The sequence below is a fragment of the Felis catus genome, chromosome A3 (assembly GCF_018350175.1).
Source record: "Felis catus isolate Fca126 chromosome A3, F.catus_Fca126_mat1.0, whole genome shotgun sequence".
NCBI classification, from domain to species: Eukaryota; Metazoa; Chordata; class Mammalia; order Carnivora; family Felidae; genus Felis; species Felis catus.
This window is the reverse complement of record NC_058370.1, coordinates 11,935,068-11,961,938: the sequence shown is the minus strand read 5'-3', so window position 1 is coordinate 11,961,938 and position 26,871 is coordinate 11,935,068. Positions and strand designations below refer to the sequence as shown.

General features: G+C 43.8%; 1 protein-coding gene across 4 annotated transcripts in view; it reads left to right on the top strand.

Annotated features, from left to right (window-relative positions):
* SLC9A8 (solute carrier family 9 member A8) overlaps positions 1–26,871 on the top strand; it is a 67,813-nt gene that overhangs the window by 1,361 nt on the left and 39,581 nt on the right. For 3 of the 4 annotated variants that reach the window (XM_011280748.3, XM_006929668.5, XM_045053506.1), the window contains 4 exons: positions 648–826; positions 7,272–7,352; positions 20,606–20,664; positions 25,442–25,525. In XM_011280748.3, coding sequence (XP_011279050.1) covers positions 648–826; positions 7,272–7,352; positions 20,606–20,664; positions 25,442–25,525 — 403 coding nt within the window. The remainder of the gene's footprint in view (positions 1–647; positions 827–7,271; positions 7,353–20,605; positions 20,665–25,441; positions 25,526–26,871) is intronic. The other variant, XM_019826371.3, reaches the window with a different exon arrangement.

Sequence of the window (26,871 nt, the reverse complement as noted above, 5' to 3'; positions counted from 1 at the left end):
GTTACCTAGTCTCTGGCATGAAGCATTACTCAATAAACACTAGCTGTTATAATCACAGTTGCAATGATTATTATATGAATATTGCCCTATTTAACAATCCCACCCCAGAGCAAGGAGAGCACGGAGAAACGGGGCAGATGCCGTATTACAGGGGACGTTACATTTGAGCCTTTGGAAATCTGAGAAGGATTTTGTCAAGTGGGGTGAGGTGTTCCAACCGGATCAACAGTTGGGTAAATTCAGGTGGCTTCGTCAACTTGCAGCTATAATTCAAGGAAAAGAATGTAAACTGGAGAAATAAAGGCGCCATGTAAATAATGTTGGATCTTGGAATGTGATGACAGTCCAGTGTGCCTCCGTTTGAATCCCTTATTAAATGCCAGAGAGCAGGCAGCATTTTATTTCTACGCTGGCCCTAATTCCCCCCTTGTTTCTGTCCCATAAGCGGCTGGGTTCAGAGCACCTGAAGCCACTGGTACTCTCCTGCTGTGGCAGGCAGGAACTTTCAGAATCAGTTTGGTTCTAAGACTTGTGAATCCATCATCCTCTTTGCCAGATTCCCCTTCTGCGTGTGTGCGTGTGCGCATGTGTTGGTACTCAGGGCCCGTTTCCCTTTATCTAATACTGCTGCTTTTTGTGTCCAACAGGTTCCCTAATACAACTCATGAAGGTTTCAATGCCACTCTCCACACTACCTTGGTTGTCACTACGAAACTGGTGCTCCCGACCCCTGCCAGGCCCATTCTCCCCGTGCAAACGGGGGAGCAGGCTCAGCAGGAGGAACAGTCAAGCGGCATGACCATTTTCTTCAGCCTCCTCGTCCTAGGTGAATGTGGAGACACCCTCGTCTGCCATCTTGAGTGTCTGTGTGTGTGGTCCATAAGGTCCACCCGATCTAAGCCACCATTTACTTGACGTCAAGTCTCCCTTCCGTGTGGTTTTTGCGCTTCAGACACTGAGGGACGGTGATCAGTTCATAACATAACAGGGTACTCCTTTTTCTTCGTAAAATCGCCGAGCTTAGCAATTCTGAAGAGCTCTTTCTATAATGTTTTAGATATCATTTGGAAGAAAGGAAGGATTTTTGACCTAGAAAGAACCTTGAGCATCTTCTAGTATAGTGGATTTCAAGCTGTGCTCATGAGCGTGTATGCTTGTGTAGATGGTGGTGATAACGGAGGCGGGGTAAGTCCAATGGGAGGGCATCTGCCTTTTTGACCAGAGACAGCATTTTGTCACTTTGCTCTCAGGTTTCCATGTAAATTTTATTTAATTAAAGGTTTTGCCGCTGAGTAGAAGATCAGACACCCTTGCCCTAGCACACTTTTTTCCTTCCCCTTTAACTTTCCCATTAACTGTGGTTGTGACTTTTACCATATCTGTGTACCACCTGTGCTGTTATTTACTTACGTAATATTTTTCTTTGAACAGATTCACTCATTTTGTTCAACCTCCTCCTGTAACGGGTGAGAAAATTTAGGTCCAGAGAGATGAAGTGATTGACTTGCCTGGTTTTGGGGAGACTAGAGATTAAAATTTGGGTTGCCAGACATCAGTCAAGAAGTTTAGGTAATAGGTGATAGTTTAGATGCCTCCCGGAGACCGTAGAGAACTGTTTTAGACAAAAGCAAAAAACAAAAAAAACAAACAGATGAAACTACGTAACCACTTTGGACTAGCTGACTAAGGAAGAAATAGCTTTGAATTTGACCCAAATCCACACTCTATTTTGAAGAGTGAAGTTGGCATATTTATATTTTCTGGTTAATGGTCAAATAGTTTTAATATAATAATTTTGTTTGAAATCCCAGGACTCGAGGTGCCTGGCTGGCTCAGTCAGAAGAGCATTCAACTCCTGATCTCAGGGTCATGAGTTCGAGCCCCACGTTGGGTGTAGAGATTACTTAAAAAGAAAATCTTTAAAAAAATAAATAAAATCTCAGGTTTTCAGCCTGAGGTTTCAGCCTTATCTCTCATAGGTTCCAAAAAAACTTAAAAAAATAAATTTATGTTTATTTATTTTTGAGAGAAAGAGAGAGACAGAGTACGAGCAGGGGAGGGGCAGAGACAGAGGGAGACACACAATCCGAAGCGGGCTCCAGGCTCTGAGCTGTCAGCACGGAGTCCGGCTCAGGGCTTGAACCCACGGACACGAGATCAAAGTCGACCAACTGAGCCACCCAGGTGTCCTAAAAAACCTTTTAAATAGAATACAGAAAAAGTACACAAACCACAGGCATTCATTGTCCCGTATGGACCTGATATGCCCAGATAATTTTTTACTTTGTGAATGTAGTTGAATTTTGTTTCTGTTTCTAGGGGATGACTTCAACAATCAAGGACTCTTGCTTCTCCTTTTTGCTCTGTGATGGTAGTTGAATGTAAAGAAAAACAGTTCTTGCTCAAGAAATCTTTAGTACTTGAATCCATAATCTTGAAGGACGAGTATTCTTAGTCTCTTTACATTGTTGTCAGCTTCATAATGGCAGAGAACATAAAAGGCAGAGACCAGGAAGAAAACTTTGGTTTGTAGTCTCCTTTTTTCATGGGAAGATAAAAAGAATAAGTCAGACTTTCAAAGTAATTTTCAGGGTGTGGAGCATTTAAAGTTGGTTTGTGCCTGAGACCACAAAACAGGGGGTTATAGTGCTTTTAATCCCGGCCAAACCCAGCACAGTGGTAACCCATCTTTGGGGCCAGAAAGGTCTAAACTATTTACTAGTGTTGTGTATTTTACTTGGATATCTTTTCAAACAGATGGTAAACCTGGACTTCACAGTCACACTAGTGTCAGGTGCGTTTTGTTTTCACCTAATCAGACTGTTGGCAGTCTAGGAATTGGTGTCTCCATTTTTTATGTATAGGTCAGCATGCATTAGCAGAGTGGAATGCTTTCTTTTTAAATAAATTTGAAGACATTTTTTCTCTTGTATATTATCAACAAAATATGTATCTTGTATATTGATTCCTGATTAGATGTCCAAACATATAAATCTGATAAGAAATTGGAGTTCATAGGTATTTTGCTGGGGCGCCTGGGTGGCTCAGTGAGTTAAGCCTCCAACTTCAGCTCAGGTCATGATCTCACAGTCTGTGAGTTTGAGCCCCGAGTCGGACTCTGTGCTGGCAGCTCAGAGCCTGGAGCCTGCTTAGATTCTGTGTCTCCCTCTCTCTCTCTCTGCCCCTCCCCTGCTCGCACTCTTGTCTCCCTCTCTCTCTCAAAAGTAAATGAAGATTAAAAGAAAAAAAATTTTTTAATAGGTATCTTGCTAACTCACTGAGTACATGAACTGTAGTGAATTGAGGGAAATTGGGGTCCATGATTTATTCTAGACTTCAGGAACTCCTAACCTGGAACACATTTAACCACTTTTGTTTACTGTTTTAGTCAAGTCAAATGAAATTGTAACTTTTATGTCCTTTAAGCTTGTCAAAGGATTACAGTGTGTTCCCCTTTTTTGAGAAAGGATGCCAAAACTCTAGTTACTTTTGACTTTAGAAGCTTGAAATCAGTTGACTTACATTTAACCCTTGCTGATCTTGGACTCTGCAGAAACAATGGTGAGTCATTTTTATTGACCTACTAGATTAACAGCATCATTTGGCACATACATTTTATATAACTCCATTATGCACATGCATTTTATTTAACGCCATTAAACTTAATGGAGTTACTAAAATTGATATGCCTGTTTTGATGAAGTTTCCATAATGATTACTTCAGGCATGAATGTTTAGAAACATTAACTTGTGGTATACCTACCCTCCATACCTCACAGAAACCTTTGCCTCTTGCTCTGTTTTTTCCAAGGTTACTTGAAAACATGTACTTGTGTGTGTATATACATATATACCTTCATATGCACATTCATTTGTAAAGGCACATAGAGCTTGGATTTTGTTTGTTTTAATACAAACAGGATTCAGTAACTTGCTTTTTCATCTCACAGATGCCTTGGAGATCCTTTTATGTTCTATTTTTTTATATCTGCTTTTTTTTGAAGAATGTGTGTTAAACATAAAATATATACCATTTTATCTAAAGTGTACGATTCAGTATCATCGAGGACTCTCACAATGCCGATGCAACGATCAGCATTATCTAGTTTCAGAACGTTTTCATCACCCCAAAAGGAAACTCAGTATCCATCGAAAGCCATCACTCCCCATCTTCCCCTACCCCCGGTCTTTACTAAACACTATTTTGCATTCTATCCCTAGGAATTTGCCTACTCAGAATATTTCAGACACAACTAGAATCATGCAATATGTGGTCTTTTATGTCTGGCTTCTTTCACTTAGCATCATGTCTTCGAGGTTCATCTGTGTCGTAGCGTGTGTTAGAAGTACATTCATTTTTATGGCTGAGTAATAATTTCCTTTATAGATATTCCACATTATGTTTATTCGCCAATTGACAGACATTTGGATTGTTTCTGTGTTTTGGCTATTGTGAATAGGGCTGCTGTCGACATTTGTGTATAGGTTTTTGCGTAGATGTATGTTTTTATTTCTCTTTGATACATACATACATACAGGAGTGGAGCTGCTGGGTTAAATGGTTGCTCTATGTGTAACTTTCTCAGGAACTCATACTTTGCACAGAGGCCGTACCATATTTCGTGCCCCCCAGCAATGGCCTAGAGTTCCGGTGTCTCCGCATCCTTGCCAACACTTGTTATTTTCCATTGTGTTTTGTTTTATTTTTTAATTATCACCATCTCTTACTCATTGGTGAGTGTGAAGTTGCATCTTGTGGTCTTGATTTGCATTTCTCCAGGGACAAATGAGGTTGAGCATCTTTTCATGTGCTAATTGGCCGTTTGTTTGTTTGTTTGTTTGTTTGGAGGGATGTCTATTCTGGTTCTTTGTCCATTTTCAAATTTCATTGTTTGTCTTTTTGTTATTGAGTTGTAAGAGTTCATATGTATTCTGGTTGCTAGACCTGTATCAGATTAATGATTTACAAATATTTTCATCCATTCTTTGGGCCATCTTTTCAGACCTCATTCTTTTAAACGGTTGAAGACCATTCCCTGGCATTGCTGAACCTCCTACTTAGCACTCTCTGTTGATAGATGGTTTTCCCCTTTGTCTTAAAGGGGCAAATTGTTGTTTGATTTACAAGAATAAACTATTTATTTTTAAACTTTGAAGTTTTTTTTTTTTTAATTTTTTAATGTTTATTTTTGTGAGAGACAGACAGAGAGAGCGTGAGCAAGGGAGGGGCATAGAGAGAGAAGCAGAACCTAAAGCAGGCTCCAGGCTCTGAGCTGTCAGCACAGAGCCTGACACGGGGCTCAAACTCACAAACCGCGAGATCATGACCTGAGCCGAAGTCGGACGCTTAACCGACTGAGCCACTCAGGTGCCCCTAAACTTTGAAGTTTTTTTTTTTTAAAGTTTATGTTTATTTATTTTTGAGAGAGAGCAAGAGTGCGTAGGGCAGGGCCAGAGGAGGGTGGACAGAGGATCTGAAGCAGGCTCCGTGCTGATGGCAGAGAGCCCAACACAGGACTCAAACTCACGAACCATGAGATCATGACCCGAGCCAAAGTCAGGAGGCTTAACCAACTGAGCCACCCAGGCACCCCGAGAATAAACTTTTCAATTAATTTTTTCATCTAGCTTGGTGCAAAGAAAGATCAGAAACTGAGTGAACTCCCTAGATCTATATTTAGCCCACTTATGTACCTGCCTTTTTAGACAGTAGGCCTGCTCACTAGTCACATGTTGTGCTTACGCATTAGAACATTTTTCTTGCTCTTGGTATTTAATGTAGGATTTTTCTAACTAGGTTAAATATTTATAATAAAGTAACACCACAGATTGATAGTTGAAAGCACAGAATGCAAGAAGGACAAAATTTCTATATTTACAACTGTTTCCTTTTTCTGGCCACCTGGTGCTTTTTGGTGGGCCTAACAATATCTAGTCTGTCAGTGCAGGCTCTGAGGGTGGCCATTTAACCACTATGCGGATTGTTTAAACATTTCCTTTTACAAAAAAGGCAACAGTTATACTTAGTACTGTTAACATAGTCCTGTGATTGATGAGATGCTATCCCACCTAGGTGCATAATAAAAGAAAGAGATACACACACTTGCATTTGGGCCATGAAATTACATTTAGGAATTATTTATGTGAAAATATACTCGTATGGGGGGGAGGGTCCAGAGATACTTATCTCTTTCAGTTTTACATTCTTTTGTTTCTTTTCGTGACCGCCCCTCTGTGAGCAAAATTAAACATGACTCCTGTTTTGTTGACTGAGGAGTGAAGACAGGCGGAAGGGAGGTGGTGGATGCCTATGGCTAAAGGCACAGGGTTGGGGGGCCCGGGGGGCTCAGTCAGTTAAGTCTCCAACTCTTGATTTCGATTCAGGTCATGACCTCACAGTTTCTTGAGTTTGAGGCCTTTATGGGCCTCTGCACTTGCACACACTCTCTCTCTCAAAATAAATAAATAAAACTTAAAAACATAAAGGCACAGGGTTGGAATCGGGCTCAACCCTGAAGCACCTACAGTGACATGACCTCTTGAAGCCTGTTTTTGTGCCTATAATCAAAGGAGATTATGGTAATAATAGCTAATTAAGAGGGGTGTTGGGGGCTAAATGAGACTGTGAGAAGTACTCAGTGCAGTGCCTGGCCATGGGGAGCCCTCAACTAGTGGGAGCCCCAGTACCTAGCTGAGGAGCAGGCACCCCACCTTTAGGTCTCTGATGTTCTCCCACCAGACCACAGTTTTGACTTTGTTCTCTGTGGACTATACTCTCACTTCATTCTCTGTGAAAAGAGAACCAATCCCATGGTGGCAAAACACTTTGTGGCAACATATTCTGTTGCAGTTATATTTGATTAAAGGGATTGATTTCACTGACTTCCTCCTCCCATTTCAGATTTTCCAGGTGATTACTTCCAAAAAGTTGAAGACCATTTCTCAGAATTAGAGATTTGAATACATGATTGTATAAGGTTTATGCGGTTAGGGGAAAAGATTAGATGTCCGTTGCTCTTTCAGCAACCACTGGAAAATAAACTAGTTCAGGCATATAAAAAATCTGGAGACAATGCTATAAAACACTGTGAATCTCCTTCCAGGTTAAGAAATAAGAGATTGGAAAAAGAACTGAAGTTTCCCATGTCATTGTCTGCTGTCCATTTTCCTTAGCAGTAGCACCCCCCCCCCAGAAGTAACCATTGCTTTGAACTTGGTGTTTATTCTTTGAAATTGTGCTGTTTTAACAGTGTCTTATTTTTTTCCCACAGCTATCTGCATCATATTGGTGCATTTACTGATCCGATACAGATTACATTTCTTGCCAGAGAGTGTTGCTGTTGTTTCTTTAGGTAAGTGCTTGTCAGTGATCCTATAATAAAAGCAGTAATAATACCATTTTTTGAGTGCCTTCCTAGTGCCAGAAACAGCATGAGATGTGGTACATGCCCGATTTCATTTAATCCTCACTGCAACCTGCCACAAGGGTGTTATGATCCCATTTTACAGATGAGGACACCGTGACTCAGGAGTGATGACCTCCTAAAGGTCACATAGAACCCCCCCCCCCCCCCCCGCCGTTCTGCTTCTAGAACTACCCTCGGGGCACATTGACCTCTGTTACTAGGTTATGCAGACACCCAAGTCTACTAAGGCAAGTAATGGACACTTAATTCATAGGGTCACTGAATTTTACAGCCAGAAGGAACTGTCACTTCATGGTCTAAGAAGGAGAAATGGCTCACTTTAATGTCAGAATGAGATCTAAGGTGTTCAGGTGTATTCCATTCTACCTCACTTGCATGTCTTTCTTGTTTCCTGTGGCAATAAATTGTTAAGATAACTAGCCTCTGTATGTCAACTATACTTCAGTAAAATTAAAAAAGGAAAAAAAAAGGTAATCAGCTCCTATTTAGAGGGAATGAATCAGTGTAATAACAGATGTGAGCTCACATGAAAGTTAATTGAAATGGTTAATGAAGGAAGAAGCAGGGACCTTACTTCTCAGGAAGTATTAAAATCAAGACAAAAATGTGTTTGGGGGTGCTTAAGGCATGGTAAATAAGGTTTCACGGAGACCCGCTAAGGCATTTATCAGTTTGTGATATTGTGTTGCTTTTACTAGTTTTCACTTGCCTACTAATGAGATTTAATTTTCCCTTATCACCGCCGATGCTCTCTGTAAGTTAATTTTCTTTGCCTTACAGGTTTGGTTGAGTAATATTTTTATAATACATTGATGGTTTAGCTTAGCTTTGGAAATGAATGTTCAGACTTTGATTCCCCGTCCCCTCTCATCATCTGCATTCCTACTAAGCTGGTTCAGCCCCTCCTGTGTTTTCCCTGGGCTTCACATTACCCCTCTAAGTGGTGCCTAGTTCTCACCTATGAGCTTTTGCATTGCCACCTCACGTGAGCCTTGTAACTCCCAGTGATGCCATATCTTAAGGAAGAAACAGCAGTGGATAGTACTGATCTTCAGTCAAGAGTTGGAAAGCAATTTTACTTAGAGTTCCTATTCTCTGTTTAGCAGGCTCTTGAGCTGCACATCCCGGCAGATTCTAACAGCCTTAGCTAACGAGATAGAAAGCCTTCAAGGTCTAAGAATGGTATGATCATCCCTTTTCTGCTATCAGGACACTGAAAATAACCTACACAACTAACACCTCTTCTGGGACATTCAGTAAAGACTTAAAACACCACTCCAAGGAATGTACAGTTTTGCAGTCAGCTTTCATAGTTTCTTAGAATAAGAACTGTAGCTGATGTGTGTTTAGTTATTGTGCCATGGAAACGATGGTTCTTATAATTTGGTTTGGAATGTCATGTTCTTCACTCTTTGAATGTTTGGGCAACTGTAGGTCAGTGAACACCAGTGCTTGTTCTAGGAGTTATGGCAGACGCTGTTGGTTGCCTACCCAAGGGCCATTTCCCCCTTCTTCCTTGAAAATAGAACCCTAATTTTGATCAGGTATCTTGCCACAGTGCACTCAAGGAAGGCGTGCCCCTCCAAGTCAAGACTGGCCTTTGCCATCGTGATAATTCCACTCTCCTTTGCCATTCATTGATGGGTTGAATGAGGTGAAGGCAGCAAGGCAGTGTGAAACCCCATCCTGGCCAGTGAGACCACGGGGAAGAGGGTGGAGGTGGAGCGTGCCTTATCCTCTCTGGTAAAAAGTTTCCCATACCTTTGATTCAGTTGTGTGACGATCTGATGCCTGGAGCATTGGGAGACATCTTGCCATCACTGTAGCTCAAACACAAAAGCCAGAATGCTAAGGGTTGCCAGGGAGACAGATGAGAAACCCAGATTCTTGACCGCATTATTGTTTTGTTGAATTGATAGCCCTGGAGCTGCCTGTTGTATGAAATGAGAAACATCTGTTGTTGAAGCCATTTTTAAGCAGGTGTTCTTTTACTTGCAGCTAAAAGCATCTTAACGAACATAGGGCTCTTTCCATTCAAGGGACAAATCGGTTCAAATCGATTCAAAGAAAAATTGGCAGGGGTGGAGTTGCACACCCATTGGCCTGTGGAACCAAAACACCTACCAGTGACGCTGGCTTCAGACTCAGGTGGAGTCTCCTCTTCTCCACTTCTCAACAGTGCTTCCCTTTGATTTGGCTTCAGCCTCAGGCAGGCTCCCTCCGTGTGATAAGCCGCTCCAGCTTCAGGCCTACTACCCTGACAGGAGCAGTCACAGAGGGGAAAGGTGGCCTCCTCTTCTTCCCGTTTCGTCCAGAGGTTGTAGCATGAACTCTGACCTCCTGGCTTCCCCATTCTGGACACAGGGTGGAATGGTGTTGGGGACCGGCCAAGGCTCTCCATCCACAGGGTTCATTTCTTCACTGATGTAGCAGAAATAACCGTAGCCTGTAGGGCCGGGTCGTGGGAGGGTTGATGGCAAGTAAATCTTGCTCTCAAAACTTTTGTTAGCTAACTCAGGTGATTGGAATGCTAAGGGTAATTCCGAGAAGAGTGCTGGGGTCCAGAAGGTATTTTTTATTATGTTAGAAGACATTTGGTTAGAATTTAGAAATGCTGACCAAGCTATCAAAATAGTTTTATATTTCATAAAGTATGTAAATTGGAGGAAAGCTTTCTTTTCTCTTACCGGAGCAAAGTGTAACAAAATATTGAGCTCTCCACCATTTCAAGAATTTCCAGCTTTTGTGCCAACGAAGAATCTAGATGAAGCTGCCAGAGAAAATAGAGTTTTCATTCTTTAGGGATAAACTCTCCCAGCCTCCCTCTTCTAGCCCAAAGTCACTTTTCAGACCGCAGTCATTGAGAGACGCGATTGGCCTTTCGTGTTACAGTTAAACATTCAGAGTACCTAAGAAACTATTGGTATAGAAAAGGACTATCTACACTTTAAAAGCACATTTTCCCCCTTCTATTGTCTTGTAATTTCAAATGAGCCTCCAGACTTTTCTCATTCTTTCTAAAAAAAAAAAGGTATCTACATGAAATTCTAAAAATATTTTCTTGACCCTTCTTCAGAGCTTTTGGATACTTTCTGTACTTAGGGAATTTTGTAGCTTAGGCCTTTAAAAAAATTTTTTCTTTTTTTTTTTTTTGCACAAAGAGCTAGACAGAAAAAGAACAGTCCTTTTCATTGACAACTTCAGCTGTTTCATTCTGCTTCACTCCCTTCCAAACCACATGTAGATTCGATGACTTTACTTGGTTTGAATTTGTATCATTTTTTGTGTTCTTTCCTTTTTACTAGTCTTTTCATTAAAGTTCACATATTTACTTCTGTCAGTGCTGATTCGCTCTATATTTAGGACTGAAATTTACAAGGACTAAAAAGGAAATAATTGTACTGCCCACTATCCTCTGTCGCGTATAGCGAAACAGGAGATTTTCCCTCCCACAATCATACTTTATTTCAGAGAGAGGAAAGGGTTCAGAGAAGGGGTTAAGTAAGGGCTGGAAATTTGCCCTTTCAAATGCCAAGGCCTAGCCTGAATACTACTGATAATTAGAAACACTGGATTTGACTGAATCATTGGTAGGATACACAAAAGTGCTTCCTTGTCATAACTTTCTTAACTATGTGCCTTTAGTATTATTGACTCGTTCTTGTTCTGACTAAAGGATTTCAATTTTTTTTTTTTTTTTTTTAGTAGGAGAATAGTGCTCTTTGTGGGGCATCTGGACGGCTCAGTTGAGTGTCTGCCTTTGGCTCAGGCCATGATCTCACGCTTCGTGAGTTTGAGCCCCACATCAGGCTCTCTGCTGTCAGTGCAGAGCCTGCTTCAGATCCTCTGTCCCCCTCTGTCTGCCCTTCTCCCCCTCGTGCACGCACTCTAATTTACATTAAAAAAATTTTTTTTTAATATCCATTTATTTTTGAGACAGAGACAGAGCATGAGTGGGGGAGGAGGGGCAGAGAGAGAGGGAGACACAGAATGCGAAGCAGACTCCAGGTTCCGAGCTGTCAGCACAGAGCCCGATGCGGGGCTCGAACACACGAACTGTGAGATCATGACCTGAGCTGAAGTCGGACGCTCAACCCAGTGGGCCACCCAGGCGCCCCCTTCTCTCTAAAACAAACATTTAAAAAAAAAAAAAAAGAATAATGCTCCTTGTGTCAGTGGGTGTTTTGAGTGGAAAGTGATGAGAAATCACTCAATTCCTGAGTTACTAACTAAAGGTAATTTCAGAAAAAGCAGGTGTAGTAATGATATTTTTAAATTTTTTTTAATGTTCATTTGTTTTTGAGAGAAAGAGACAGAGAGAGAGACAGAGTGTGAGTGGGGGAGGGGTAGAGAAAGAGGGAGACACAGAATCCCAAGCAGGCTGCAGGCTCCGAACTGTCAGCACAGAGCTCCGTAGGGCTAGAACTCACAAACTGAGATCATGATCTGAGCCGAAGTCAGACGCTTAACCAATGGAGCCACCCAGGCGCCCCTGTAGTAATGACATTCTAATTGTACTTAAGTTCTTAAATTTTTTTTTTTTTAATTTTAAGACAAAGGGAGAATCCTAGCTGTAACTGTAACAGCTTTTGTTACTTTTTAGACTGTTAAAGTCAAATGCTGACACAGCTTACAGTGTCTCCCAGGAAACTCCTCGAATCTGAGGTGCTTTGATTTTTATTAGAGAAGAAACAGGCATTCATTTGTTGGTATTAGAGTAGCTGTCTTAGAGGCAGAGGCCAGAATTGGTTGTCAAACTGACAAAATGATCACGTTAGACTCTCAGGATTTTCGAGGCTGTGCTCGAGGCAGGGAGGAGTGCCAGCACAGACTCAGTTTCTAGATACACGGGTCAGAGGGGACTATGTTCTTGGCACATCTTGTTGCTGTTCTACTGCCATGAACTAAATGTGTGCCCTCGGCGTGGAATAAGTTCCTCCTTTTTCCTGGAGTCCTGCCTTGACTTACCTAGTTTTATGGTCATCTCCTCTTGGCTAAGCCTTTTATCATCCATAGGTTAGATTTTCTACTCAAATCTTCCAGTTACACCAAAATAGTCTAAATTTAAAAAATAATAAATAATAACTGTTAAATAATTGTATTCTGAAAGTTGCTACATTGGGGCTGATTTTCTCTGATTTCCTCTTGTACCACATAAATGTTCTCCTCTGTGCTTGAAAAAGGAATAACATTGCTCTGAAAGGGTGAGCTGCTTTAAAAACGAAACATTTGGACAGCCTCTCCCCCCAGAAAACAAACTGCCCTGAGGGATGGATTCTCATTTTAGAGTCTCTTTGGGGTAACTACTGTAGGTAGCAGAGTCAAGGACTGGATTTTCAAACTTACCTTACCAGAGTATAACTTGGTTCTATAATTACAGCTGACAAAATGTGCTAAAAATATATTAAAGTATTTTCAAAAAATCATCTGTGGTTAAAAGAGGATTATGTAAGTAAGTATATCCCTTTTTGCCTCATTATATAGTAGCAGACCTGTCTCCTCATGATGATCAGGGTCAGTCATCCCTGCCAGTATCGGTAAGCCTTTTCCAGGCCTGCTGGTCTGTTGACTCAAAGAGCCCCAAGGGACCAGGCAGCAGCCATTGTAACGCCTACTGTGTGAACCCTGGTGGAAAGGTCACCTTCTGGGAGCCAGGACCTTTCGACCCCCTGAGCCTGTAGTTGCAGGCTATGGGAGCAGAAGGTCTCCAAGTGGGAATCCCTACTCCCAAGGGAGTCTCTGAGAGTGATGTTGAATGGGGCCACTCCTACAGTAAGCAGGTGCTGTGCCCCGCTTACTCTTAGGGACGTACTGCCCTATGATGGCCATTGGCTTAAGGAGTCAGTCGCATCCTGGGGGGGAGCTCCAGTCTTCGTAGGATGTCCTCTCCGAGCCGGTGCCTCAGCTTCTTTATGAGACCCTCTTACCACTCTGGCTGGCTGGCGGCTTCTGGATGGGGTGGCGTATTCGTGTAGGACCACGTGGGGTCCATGGTCGCACGCCCACCGCTGCACCTCCCTTGCCATAAAGTGAGTCTCTTGGTTTGACACGCTGTTGGGCAGTGTCCCGCTTTAGTGGACCAGACACTTGTGAGCCCTGGGACAGCGGTGCGATCCAAAAGACATACCCGCCGGCACATTTGTCCATCTCAGTCAGAATGAACTACCAGGGTGGAAGGGGTCTGATACAATCGAGTGGCCGTCATTCCGCTAGCTGGTCTTCACAGGGGATGGAACCACATCAGGTGCTGGGTGTTGGTCCGTGTGGTTGTCCAGTCACCCATTCAACAACAGCAGTAGCTAGAACAGCCATGGTGGGAGGGAGTCCACGCTGTTGGACTTGTGCACAACTCCCGTCTCTGCCATCATAGCTGCTGTGTTCATGAGCCCGTTGCATAAACACTGAAGCGGCCAAGGTGAGAGGCTGACTGAGTCACCCATGAACCAAGCTGGTCATGGGGAACTCCCAGCGAGGCCGTATGTAGGAACGGAGGGAGAGGTGTTGATGTCACAGCTGTAGAGGACGCAGAGGCCCGGGGCACCTGTTCATGCAGCGTGCTTGTGCCCGCCGGACCTGGCCAAGCCTGATCTGTAATGTAACACCTGGACCTTACAACGCACTGCTGCTGGGCCCACCCAGCCTTATAACTGGCTGGTTATGGCAACGCCACTTAGAAAGCACAGTTCTGGGCACATGAGCACTCGACGCCCCATGCTCAGACACTCTGTCTCTACCAGAGCCCAGTAGCATGCCAGGAGCTCTTTGGGTTTTTTCCTCCCGTGTTTTCCGAATGCCGTGTAGTTCTCTGCTGCAAATGGCATGACCTTGTTCCAGAACCCTAGGGACCTGTGCTGAGGAGCCCTCCTATTGAGGCTTGCCCGAGACGTCACACACCATCCCTTTCTACCCCAGATACTTCCGGTGCCAGGGGGTCTGCCAGACGGTATCGGCAGGCTGCTTGCACTGCAGCGGGGCCCTTTCTTGTGGTCCCCACTCAGAACGCTCAGCCTCCCACAAACCAGTAAATGGGTCAAAGTAGTCTTCTCAAGTGTGGAATATATAGCCTCTAAGCCTGGAGGAGGCCTACCCAGCATCGCGCTTCTTCTTAGTGGTGGGAGGTGGAAGGTGCAAATCTTGTCTTTTACTTGAAGGCAGTGTCTTGTCATGTTTCAGACCACTTGACCCCTACCTTCCCAGATGAGCGGTCCCCTGAAACTTTGTGTCGTCTGAAGCCTAGGTGTCTTATCAAGACATCCACTTGCCACTTCTTGCTTGTTGTGTCAGATTAGCATGCTGTCCACCTAGTCTAGTGGACCCCGGTGCTGTCCTGGGCAATGTCCATATGGTCTAGGTCCTTTGGGACTATGTTAATGGCAGAGAGCAAGAGTTAACATAAGGTGCCTGCCTTATTTGGACTTCTGTGTAATCTTGAAACAGCCTGGGGAGGTCTTTATGCCAGCAGGGAGGTGGGGGCACTTCAGCTGGCCCAGAGGGTCCACAGGAATCTGGAGATTGAAGGTGCTCATGTAAATCTCCCCCAGATGACCCTCCGCCACGTCTCAGAGTCGCCCATCTTCCTTAGCAGGGCCCGGCAGGAGAGGACGTACGTAGCTTTACCCTCTTGAGCTCAACTTTCTCAAGATCTGCCCCTCTTGGAGTTAAGTCCCGTGCCTGATCTTCGCTCTAGAAGCCTTCCAGCTGCAGCAGGTGAGGGCCTGCTTACATGTTGCCAAGGAGGCCCTCCGACTCCCACTTTGCTCTAAGTTGGTGATTGTCTGAGCCTGTCCTTCTCTCTTTTCAAAACCTTGGCCGGGGCGGGGGGCGCACCTGGGTGGCTCAGTCAGTTGAGCGTCCGACTTCGGCTCAGGTCATGATCCCACAGCTCGTGAGTTCGAGCCCTTCATCGGGCCCTGTGCTGACAGCTCAGAGCCTGGAGCCTGCTTCGAATTCTGCGTCTCCCTCTCTCTCTGCTCCTTCCCCGCTCCTGCTCTGTCTCTGTCCTTAAAAAAGAAATAAGAACATAACACAAAAAACCTTGGCGGCCCTCCGCAAAACCACACCGTTCCGCTGTTCTCATTATTTCCCCCATAACCTCTCCAACACCACACATGCTGCCTGAGCCACTGCCTCCCACCCCGTGTCCCAACCCAGTCACCACGAGGGAGTCTTAGCAGTGGCACTGCTACCCCAGCTGAGGGACTACCAGTGCTTTCCCACCAGTGCCGGGGTCCTCACTGCCAGCCGGCTGCTGAGTGATCCACCTCCCTCCTCGGCGAGCATCCTTCGAGTGTGCTTCCTGGAACCACTCCGCTCCTGGAACCAGTTGTCTTAAGTTGGGAGCCTAAAAGCAGAGTCTTGAGACAGGAGGTTGGGACATGTAATTTATCGAGGGATGCTCTTCATGAATAAATCTTTGAGGACACGAGACTAGGGGAGGAGAAGGAGCCAAACACCGGCAGGGATCTCAGTTTAAGCCCAGCCTGAGCCTCAGTAGGAGGGCTCTGGGGCAAGAACCCACACTGGTTGTCCCTCTTTAAAGCGAAGGGGCTGGACTCCTAACGCCCTGTTAGTCATTGGCTGTGAACTGGTGCAGGGTGGGCACAGCTTCCTGATAAGGTGCCTCTCGGCAGCTGATGACACTCTTCTGGAGAAGGGGACAGGTGCGAGCACTCAGCTCGGCCTTCTCAGCAGCTCACACAGATGGGCTGTGTGAAGACAGCTGGGCAGGCCTCGCGGCGTGAGAATTAAAAATGCCTGTAGCCTTGATCCACCCATCCCTCTTTCAGGGGTTTTTCCTCTGGATGCCCCCGCACACGTGGGAAATCATGTATTTACTCAGGTGGGAAGGGCAGTGATAGCAAAAACCTAGAAAAAAAAAAAGCCTGGAGACTCAAGTTTTCACTGAATACTCTTTGGTACCTTTAAAAATTTTGTACCGTGTGCGTCTGCTATATAGTCAAATAAAGATAAAATAATTCACTTTTAAACAATTCTGTATCTGCTATTTACTAGGTAAGTGATGCCAGGCGTTAGCCTCAGTTTCCTTATCTGTAAACTGCAGGTGATAGTGCCTTCACGTCCTAGAATTGCAGATATTAAACATGGTAATGCATAGAAATCACTTAGTATAATGCCTGCCTGCTGAGTAATCAGTAACTATTAGCTGCTGCTATTAATATTATCATCTGTGTTATCATGGTTTATTGCCTTGCAGGGTAATTGTGGGCATGAACTAAAATAATGTGTATTTTATACATCAGCACAGTGCCTGGCACATAGGAGGTGTGTGTGTTTCTTTTCCATACAGGGCAAATAAATATATGTATATACATACACACACATACACACACACGTATACATGCATGTATATTATGTGTGTGTGTGTATATATATATGTATGTACCAGTTCAAATATATATATGTATATGTATATATATGTGCATCTTTTTTAAGGGAATTGGGATCAGGTTTTGCAACCTGATTTTCTTCCTTAAAACATTTTAAATGTTTTTCCTGTAACATTAATTATCAGGATCGTTGCACAGTGATGCTGGTAGAGCAGCATTGCACCCTGGGAGGGAGGTGAGGGTTCACGGGTTGTAAAGGCAGGTGTAGTCTGCCTGTGTCTTGGCGTCATGAACTGGTAGGATGTCGAGTCCCTTGCTAGCTCTGAGCCATTAGACTGGCTACTTCAACTCCGAGCCTTCATACCTGAAGCATTCTCTGGAGGATTAGAAATAACTTAAAGCGACAAATCCTAGGGGCGCCTGGGTAGCTCAGTCAGTTAAGCATCCGACTTCAGCTCAGTCATGATCTCACGGCACGTGGGTTCAAGACCCACGTCAGGCTCTGCGCTGACAGCTCAGAGCCTGGAGCCTGCTTCAGATTCTGTGTCTCCTTGTCTCTGCTCCTCCCCTGCTCGTGCTCTCTCCCTCTCTCCCTCTCTCCCTCTCTCCCTCTCAAAAGTAAATAAACATTAAAAAAAAATTAAAGAGAATTGCTCAAGTAGTAATAGTAACAGTAGTGATAATATCACATCATATTTTACAAAGCTTTCCAATGCCTCGTAAATAATAATATAGAAACAAGCTTAGGCAATAGAATTATGATTATAATCAATAGATGTAATAATAATTATGAATAATTATTTTTCAAATGCAGCTGCTCCATATGTAATTACAAAAGCATTAACCATGGTATTAAACTTTGGTATACATTTACAAGGGAAAGAGAAAGTTGAGGTTTTAGTAGAGCAGAAAAGCGCTAGCTTTGAAAATGAAATCGGAAACCAGGAAAAGAGGTTCAACTTCCCCAGTAATCAGGAGTGATTACTGAATGTAGATTAACTGTCAAATGCAAAGTGAAACAGTGCAATGCAACTTCTCGCCCATCATATTGGCAGCAGTGTTATTCGGATGATTATCCAGGGTTCGTGAGAATGTAGGAGCGCTCTGGTGCCCAGTGTAAGTTGGTGCAGCACTTGGGAGGACAATTTGGCAACATTCTCAGGAGATAAAAATGTGCTATGCCATGCATCGTCTCTGGATCTGCCCTAGGGCAACACGCTTCCACAAAGAGGCGTGAACTGACAGGTTCATTGCAAGTCCGCTGTGAGCGGCACACGATGGGAGACAGCAATCATCTGGGGACTGATTTAAAAAATTGTGACTCTTGAAAAAGATTAAAATGTAATTCACATACTGTAAACTTCACAGTTTTAGGGTGTACAGTTCAGTGTTTTCAGTATGCTCACAGGGCTGTGTGACATCACCGCTAATTACAGAACGTTTTCATCGCTGCAAAAAGAAACCCTCTACCTACCTACTAGCAGTCACTTCCCATTTCCTCCTTTCCTCCTACCCTGGCAACCTCCGTCCTGCTTCCTGTCTCTGTAGATTTGCCTAATTCCACACATTTTGTATCAGTGGACTTGTACAATCTGTAGCCTTTCTTTTAATGTAACAGGTTTATTGAGATATAGAATTCACATATGAGTTACCCATTTAAAATGTACTCTCCAATGGGTTTTAGTATATTTGCAGAGTTGTGCAATCATCACCACAATCGATTGTAGACATTTTCATCACCCCAAAAAGAAACCCTATTCCCTTTAGCTATCACCGCCAAGCCCCTCTTCCCCAGCCCAAGACAACCATTTCTATCTCTATAAATTTGCCTACCCTGCATATTTCATATAAATGGGTCATAAAATACATGTCTTTTGTGCCTGGCTTCTTTCACTTAGCATTTTTTTTTAAATTTTTTTTTAACGTTTATTTATTTTTGAGACAGAGAGAGACAGAGCATGAACGGGGGAGGGTCAGAGAGAGGGAGACACAGAATCCGAAACAGGCTCCAGGCTCCGAGCTGTCAGCACAGAGCCCGACGCGGGGCTCGAACTCACAAATTGCGAGATCCCGACCTGAGCCGAAGTCGGCCGCTTAACCGACTGAGCCACCCAGGCGCCCCAACTTTTATTCATTTTTGAGAGACAGAGAGAGACAGAGCACGAGGAGGGAAAGGGCGGAGGGAGGGAGACACAGAATCCGAGCTGTCAGCACAGAGCCCAATGCAGGGCTCGAATCCACGAACCGTGAGATCATGACCTGAGCCGAAGTTGGACACAACCGACTGGACACAACCGACTGAGCCACCCAAACGCCCCAAATGTTTATTTTTGAGAGAGGGAGACACAGAGTGTGAGCAAGGGAGGGGCAGAAGGAGGAAGACACAGAATCTGAAGCAGGCTCCAGGCTCTGAGCTGTCAACACAGAGCCCAACGCGGGGCTTGAACTCACGGACTGTGAGATCATGACCTGAGCCGAAGTCGGATGCTCAACCGACTGAGCCACCCAGGTGCCCCATCACTTAGCATGTTTTCAAGATTCATCCACCTTGTAGCATAGATCTCTCTGTCTCTCTGTCTCTCTGTCTCTCTCTCAAAAACAAACGTTAAAAAAAGAAGTCCTTAAAATGTATACAAAATTTGGAAAGATAAGAAATAAAAAGCAGCTGGGGAACCCTGGAGAGGTTAGAATGAGTGCTTTCATGCCACCTGGAAAGTTGAATTGGGCAACTTGTGTTTTGAAAATAGGTTCATTGGCTCCCTTTACAGCTCAGATCTATTTTGTCTTCGTCTATCTTTTGAAGTAATTTTGTTACTGTCTTAATAATATGTACCAGTTCAGATAGTAGAGAGGCTTATAAAGTTAAAGTTGCTTATCTCCTCTCTTCACCTGAAACCCCTCCCCCACAGCAATGAGTGTTAGTGCAGTTCCTTTTCCCGATAAACTTCTCTGTTTAGTATTGTCTTCTCGCCCCACCTCACAAAGTGTGTTTCTTCAGCTTTCTGTTGTCGACGTGGAAAAGCTCCTTCCTCTGCAGGGGGAAGTAGGTCTCTGTCTTTAAGCGTGGACAGTGGTCTTCAGGCTTGCTTTGTATCACCCCCTACCAGAGATTGTGATTTAGGAGGTCTGGAGTGCTGCTCAGGTGTCTTTTTTATAAAAAGCTCCCGTGGGGATTCTAGGGAGTCGACAGGGTTAAAAATCATTTATCTAGTGAGTAACAGAGCAATCTTAAATTGTACCCGTGATGCTTCTTTGAGAATTATTTTTGGTAGGTTCTTTATGAGAGAGTAATGAGCCTGTCAGCCTTAAGGAAACACGCCTGAACTTAGATGGTCTGTTGTGTTCCAGGAATTTCACAGAATTTTTACTTTAGGTTATTTTTAGCATCGGGGTTTTATCTCTAACGAAATGCTCTACATAGAGCTGCCATCTGAGTCTAAGAAAGTGATCTGGGATTCTTTTTTGAAAGCAGCATAAGGCAAACTTAGCATGTAAGCTTTCGGTCGTTTCACATTGAAAATGGGGGGATGCAGCAAACCGACAGGCGGACAGACTGTCCTTGGGTCTGGTTTTGTCAAGCTTTCCGTTTCCCCAGCTGCACCCCCGCCCCCAGATTGTCGTTGACTTCATTGCGGTATGTTTACCTGAGATGCAAACGAGAAAGAAAGTTGTGACTGAGAACGTCCATTCTTATGTTTTCAGACATAAAACTTGCAGAAATCCATAAAAGCTATTTCACGACATAATAATCAGATTGTCTAGGATGATGATAAACCTGAGTAATCTTTCTCATATCTTAAATTATGTTCAACTTTACATTTTCTCTTCCAGGTATTCTCATGGGAGCAGTTATAAAAATTATAGAGTTTAAAAAATTGGCAAATTGGAAGGTAGGTTTACCCAACTTACGATTTTTATTGATTATCTTTAATTTCAGTGACACTGATGGTTAGTTACGGTGGCTTATCATGGCTTCACTATGAGGGAAGTTTATATTGTCCCATGAATTTTTTAACGTTCTGTTGGATTAGGGTTGATATCATTACATCGGACTTCTCTGAAAAAGTATAAATCTCACAGTTTCAAGTTAACATAGGAGCACCCAGTGTCAGATTTTGTTATTTATTTGCATTTTTATAACCTTAGACTGACCTGCTCTCTGGGGGAAAGTCTCTAATTAGCATAAAACATTTATCAGTGGTTACCGCTGACAGTGGAAGATAAAATGTATTTGTCCAGCACCAGAGTTTACAGTATGCTTTATACACTGTAGCTCATGTTGTCCTCATGACAACCACATGATGTAGATGACCACATTCTGTCATCACTCTGGTATTACAGATAAAGAAAGCGACCACAGAGAGGTTGAGACACGTCTAACATCACAGAGCTAGAAAGTAGTTGAGCCTTCTGTCCAGCCCCGCTGGCCCTGTGTGTTCTCTCTTCTCCGCCATACTGTGCTGTCCTCAGGGTGTGGGTGTTCATACCCTCGTGTTCACACAGTGGGTAGAGCGTGAGCATCATCTTGTGGTACAAGGACTAAGTGAAACCCGAACTTAATGTGTGTACATCCATATTAAGTACTGAGATTAAAAGTATGTGACGGAATTGATTTTGAGGAGGGGAATAAGGTTCATTTGAAAAGATTAAAGAGTTATGTGGCTCCACTTCATCACATTCAAACTCTTCCTATTTTGATTCTGCTTCTAGGTGCTAGGATTCATTTACCTGTGAAACTGCAGAGTGTAAAATGTGCAAAACAAGTCGCACAGTCTGACCTAACACACAATTTGAAACTGTTATAAATAATACTTAGGAAATATTGTATGTATTAAATGGAATCTCAAGATCTATGTTGAGCTCCTGCTATTACAGAACTGCCCTGAGCTGGGGAAGGGACTGGGCAGGCCTCACTAGAGCCCACTGTGAATGATGTCTCTGCCCTCCTACAACTGGTTAAATTGAGTCACCCTCACAGTGGCTCATTCTAGGGCAGGGGACGCAGACTGTAACACTTACCCTACTCCTAGATACAGCCTGATGTGTTTTGATTGTGTTTGATTTAAAATCAGTTGCTCAAAATTGGAATTGACTTTTAAACAATTAAAAAGCATTAGTTTTATTTTAAGATATTTTCTATCTATATAACTTACTGGGAATTTCACATAGAAACCTGAATCTCGAGCTTCTCTTGAAGAAGCAGAAACTTTTTTTTTTTTTTTGGAACTTATATCTGTTATTTAAATTTATTTTATGTTTAATACATTTATTTAAATTCAAGTTAGTTAACATACAGTGTAGTACTGGTTTCAGGAGTAGAACCCAGAGATTCATCACTTACATAGAACACCCAGTACTCCTCCCAGCAAGTGGCCTCCTTAATGCCCGTCACCCATCCAGCCCCGTCCCCCAACCCGCCTCCAGAAACTCTCTTAGCACCAGGCCCACATTCCGCCCTGCAGAGATCCAGCAGCTGCCCCTTCCGGGAGTGCTGTGTGGCCAGGGAGGCCTGGGAGATGGTGGCCCCTGTTCGGAGTGGTGGGAACAGAGGAGGCGGGGGGAGATCGTCTTCCACTTTTGAGTTTTATATGCTTCAGTTTTGTTGAATTTATTGTTCAGTAGATGTTACTTTTCAAGTTAAATAATAGTAATATATTTAATAGTACAGGCAAGTGAACCAGAGTTGGGTAGTGAAGGTAATGGAGTGCCTAAAGGGCCTTCCAGGCAGCCTGGGCTTGACCTCAGAGAAGGGGTCTGTCAGGCCCTCTGATAGATGGGGCAGGCTTCCTGGAGGAACAGGTGTTTGTGGAAAGCCAAAGCAGGAAGCAGGACACCTGTTTGGAAGCCAGGTGCTGCCGGGAGCAAGATAAGAAAAACAAGGAGCTTGGTGTTCATTCCGTGGAGTTCTTTTGCCAGACTGTCCTGCTGGGCCTGCCTTCCGCCTGTGTTATCGTGTACTTACATATTTATTTCTTGAAAGCAACTTGCTTTTTTTATGTGTATACATTTTCTTGTAGTAGTTTTTTTTAAGGCTTTTGTTGTGGTAAAATATACATAACATAGGGGTGCCCAAGTGGCTCAGTATGTTAAGTGGTTAACCTACTGACTCTTAATCTCTCACAGTTTGGTTAGTGGGATTGAGCCCCAAGCCCCCTAGGCTCTGTGCTGACAGCTGGAGCCTGCTTGGGAGTCTTTCTCTCTCTCTGCCCCTCCCTGTCTCTGTCTGTCTCTCTGTCTCTCTGTCTCTCTCCCTCCCTCTCAAAATAATAAATAAGCATTTAAAACTATATATATATATACATAACATAAAATAGCGTTTTAGTTATTTTTAAGTGTACATTTCACTGGGGTTAAATACCATTCACAGTGTTGTATAGTCATCGCCATTATCTCTTTCCAGAACTGTTTCATCATCCCAGACAGAAACTCGACCCAGTAAACAGCTCCCCAGTCCCCCCGCCCCACAGTCTGTTCTGGTTTCTGTTTTTTTCGTATTTTCTAATGTTTTCGTAGCCCCCTATTCTACTTTCTGGCTTCACGAATTGACCGATTCTAGGTACTTTATATAAGTGGAATCATACGTTTGTCCTTTGGTGTCTGGTTTATTTTACTTAGTGTGATGTTTTTAAGATTCATTCATACTGTAGTTTGTGTCAGAATTTCCTTCCTTTTCGTGGCTGAATAACATATACGGCTCTTTGTCGATCCATTCGTCTGTTGATGGACCGTTGGGTGGTTTCTCCCTTTCGGCTCCTGTGAATAATGTTGTGAATACTGGTGTGCTACATATGTTTATTTTAAAGGAAACATTATAACGCTGTGGAAACCAATATTTTTATAAATAAATACGATAAAAACAAAGGAGTAGAGATGCCTGCTGAAGCCCCTGAGATCAAGCCCGTTCTGTCAGAAAGGGAGATCAGCACATTGGAGAGAGGCTTTACTGCCTATGACACCAAACTGTGGTGTCTTTGACTTAATTGAGACCAGAAAATGAATCAAAAAGAGCGGACTTTCTCAGTCTGGGGAGATCAGTGGTATATGGCATACACTGCCCAAGTATCACCTACAATCACCTTATACCATTTGCGGGGACGAGTTGCCAAAAAGAACCTGTGATCTTTCTGTAACACTATTCGCTGCAAGCCGGTACATGCATTTCCTGTGGCTACGATAACAAATGACCAAAACTGGTTGGCTTAAGACCCCAGAGAGTTACTCTCTCAGAGTTGTAGAGGCCAGAAATCTGAAATCAGGATGTTGGCAGGGCCGTGTTCCCTCTGGGAGCAAATCCAGGTGGTAGGAGAGAATCCTTCGTTAGCTTTGTAGCTTCCGGTGGTCCCAAGTATTCCTTGGCTGTGGCAACATAACCCCTTTCTCCTCTGTCTTCACATGTCCCTTGTGTCTGTGTGTCCTTTCCTGTCTCTTATAAGGACACTCTCACTGGATTTAGGGCCCACCCATCCAGTGTGATCTCATCTGGATTCTTCCCTTAATTACATCTGCAAGGACCCTCTTTGCAAAGAAAGTCACATTCTGGGGTTCCAGGTGGACACGAATTAAGGCTGGAGGACCCTGTGCAACCCACTGCAGGTGGGTTCTATACAGTGGTCCCCTGCGCAGATCCTGAGAATAGGTTGCCCCACAAAACACAGATCGGCCCATTTCTTTTCACATGGTCCCAGCCTGAGGCATGAGCTTGTTGCATAGGCAGCTATTTTAAGACTTAATAAGGCATTTTCAGCAGCCATCATTTGCTTCTAGTTTGAGTCTTTGAATGTTGTTTTAGGCTTTATGGCCACAGCTGTACATTTGTAAGAACACACTTAACCATTCTTCTGAATAGGGATTTTGACAAGAAATCAGACTGTCAAGACTGTAGCATGAAATTTTCCTATGAAAAAGGGCCTAATTTTGCAGTGTTAAGGAGACTCTGTATTACATGTAGTCATTTCGGATTTGAAGACCAATATGGATTTTCCCCCTGATACACCAACAATTAGAGATGTTAATATAGAACATGAAATTATGATGTCATTCCTCCCAAGATGGCCATATTCTAGAAATACCTTTCATAATGACACTTAATATTTGAATCTGGAAGCATAGCAAGGGGCTGACTTTATAGCCATGTCCCGAGTCACAAGGGCATCAGATGGACATTATTTCATCACAGCCAGGTTTAGGAAGGTGGCACAGTTGTCTGTGACAGGCAGAGAAAAGGCCAGGGCAATTTTAAACGTGTATAGGGTTTAGTCTTCCTCCAGGTGGATTGTTCTAAGGCTTACTGTTAACTTTTTTTCTGGAGGATTTCAGTTTGTGGACTTGTTTTTGTAAGCGTTCTGTTTTCATTGAAATGTCTTCTGTATTAATATTAACTTCCTTTCCTAAGTAAAGAATAAAAAGCATACAGGGTGTGTTTGGAAGCACTGCATTCTTATTTATTTTGCTGGTCACCTTTAAAACCACTTGTCCTACATTTATTAGTGCAGGTTTTGTGGTGTCTTTGGTTTCTTCTGCTGCTTGGTTCTATCATCAGGTTCTTTTTTAAACGTTAAATATTTCCACAGGGCCTACGAGGACAATTACTTTGGCTCTTCACTGACGGATTTTATTTCTTAATATATAAATTCCATGCTTCTGAAAATACCCATTTTACATTTACAGGAAGAAGAAATGTTTCGTCCAAATATGTTTTTCCTTCTCCTGCTTCCTCCTATTATATTTGAGTCAGGATATTCATTACACAAGGTAAGGCCCAGGCATGCACTGGTGCTTTTGGTCTAGGTGGCTGCCCAAGTCGGTGAGACCAGCTCCTTAAGAGCTTGGGTGTTGACCTAGCAGCGGTGGCTGTGTGTGAGCACCCCGGGGGTGCGCTGCCTGAGGGAGAGGGGCGCGCGTAGCACTTAGTGGATCGCTTTAATGGTTTCAGGCAGTGCGGCTTATTAAACTAGTATTTTCCACAGAGGGTTACTTTTCCTAGGAAGTGATGGCCAAAGTGATTTTTAAGTGTACACGGGCAATATACTGACTCTTCTTTTTGGACACAGACTGGCACATGTTAAGAGGACAGTGTGTCCCAAGCCTTTTGATTCTCAGCTTCCCATGTGCGGCTTTTGTCCCTCCTTCGGCCTCTCCGTCCTTCGGTGTCTCCCCTCTCAGGGTCCTGCCCTAGCTCCCCCTCTGATATCCCCTTATCCCCGGACTCCTTTTCTTCCCGCCATCTCCCTGGCCCAGCTTCTCCTTACCAGACTGGAGCCCCATCCTTCCCCAGCCCTCCAGCTCCTTCTGACCCATCACCTAGTCTAGTCCCACAGTTACTCTGCTCATTCTTGGCTCCTCAGCCTAGAGAGCGGCCTCACCGGCCCTTGCCCACTTCCCCGCTTGCCCCAGCATTTCTGGTCTCTGCCCTCCAGCTTCCAGTGGGACTCATTCTGCCTGGGCGGGAGCTTCTCACTTTGAAGCCAGTTTGTGTGTATCTGGGGGGGTGGGGGAGGGGTGTCTTTTTCTTGACGTTTTAAGTTTATTTATTTATATTTGAGACAGAGAGGGAGAGCGCACGCGTGCACGCCCACACCTGTGCGAGAGCAGGGGGGAGGCAGAGAGAGATGGGGTGGGGGGAATCCCAAGCAGGCTCCATGCTGTCAGCACAGAGCCCAGTGTGGGGCTTGATCCTGTGCACTGTGAGATCATGACCTGAGCCAAAATCAAGAGTCAGATGCTCAACTAACTGAGCCACCCAGGTGCCCCTCTTTAAATGTACTTAAGTTTTAGGGGCGCCTGGGTGCCTCAGTCGGTTGGGCTTCCATCTTCAGCTCTGGTCATGATCTCGTGGTTCGTGAGTTCAAGCCCCGCGTTGGGGTCTGTGCTGATGGCTCGGAGCTTGGAGCCTGCTTCAGATTCTGTCTCTGTCTCTCTGTCCCTCTTCTACTCGCTCTCTGTCTCTCTGTCCCTCTCTCAAATGTAATAAATAAATAAATAAATAAATAAATAAATAAATAAATGTACTTCAGTTTTAAAATAAAAAAGTGACTCAACTTAAAATATTAGTAATACATCAGTTATTTTGTGAATGTGATTAAAAATTGTGAAGGTTG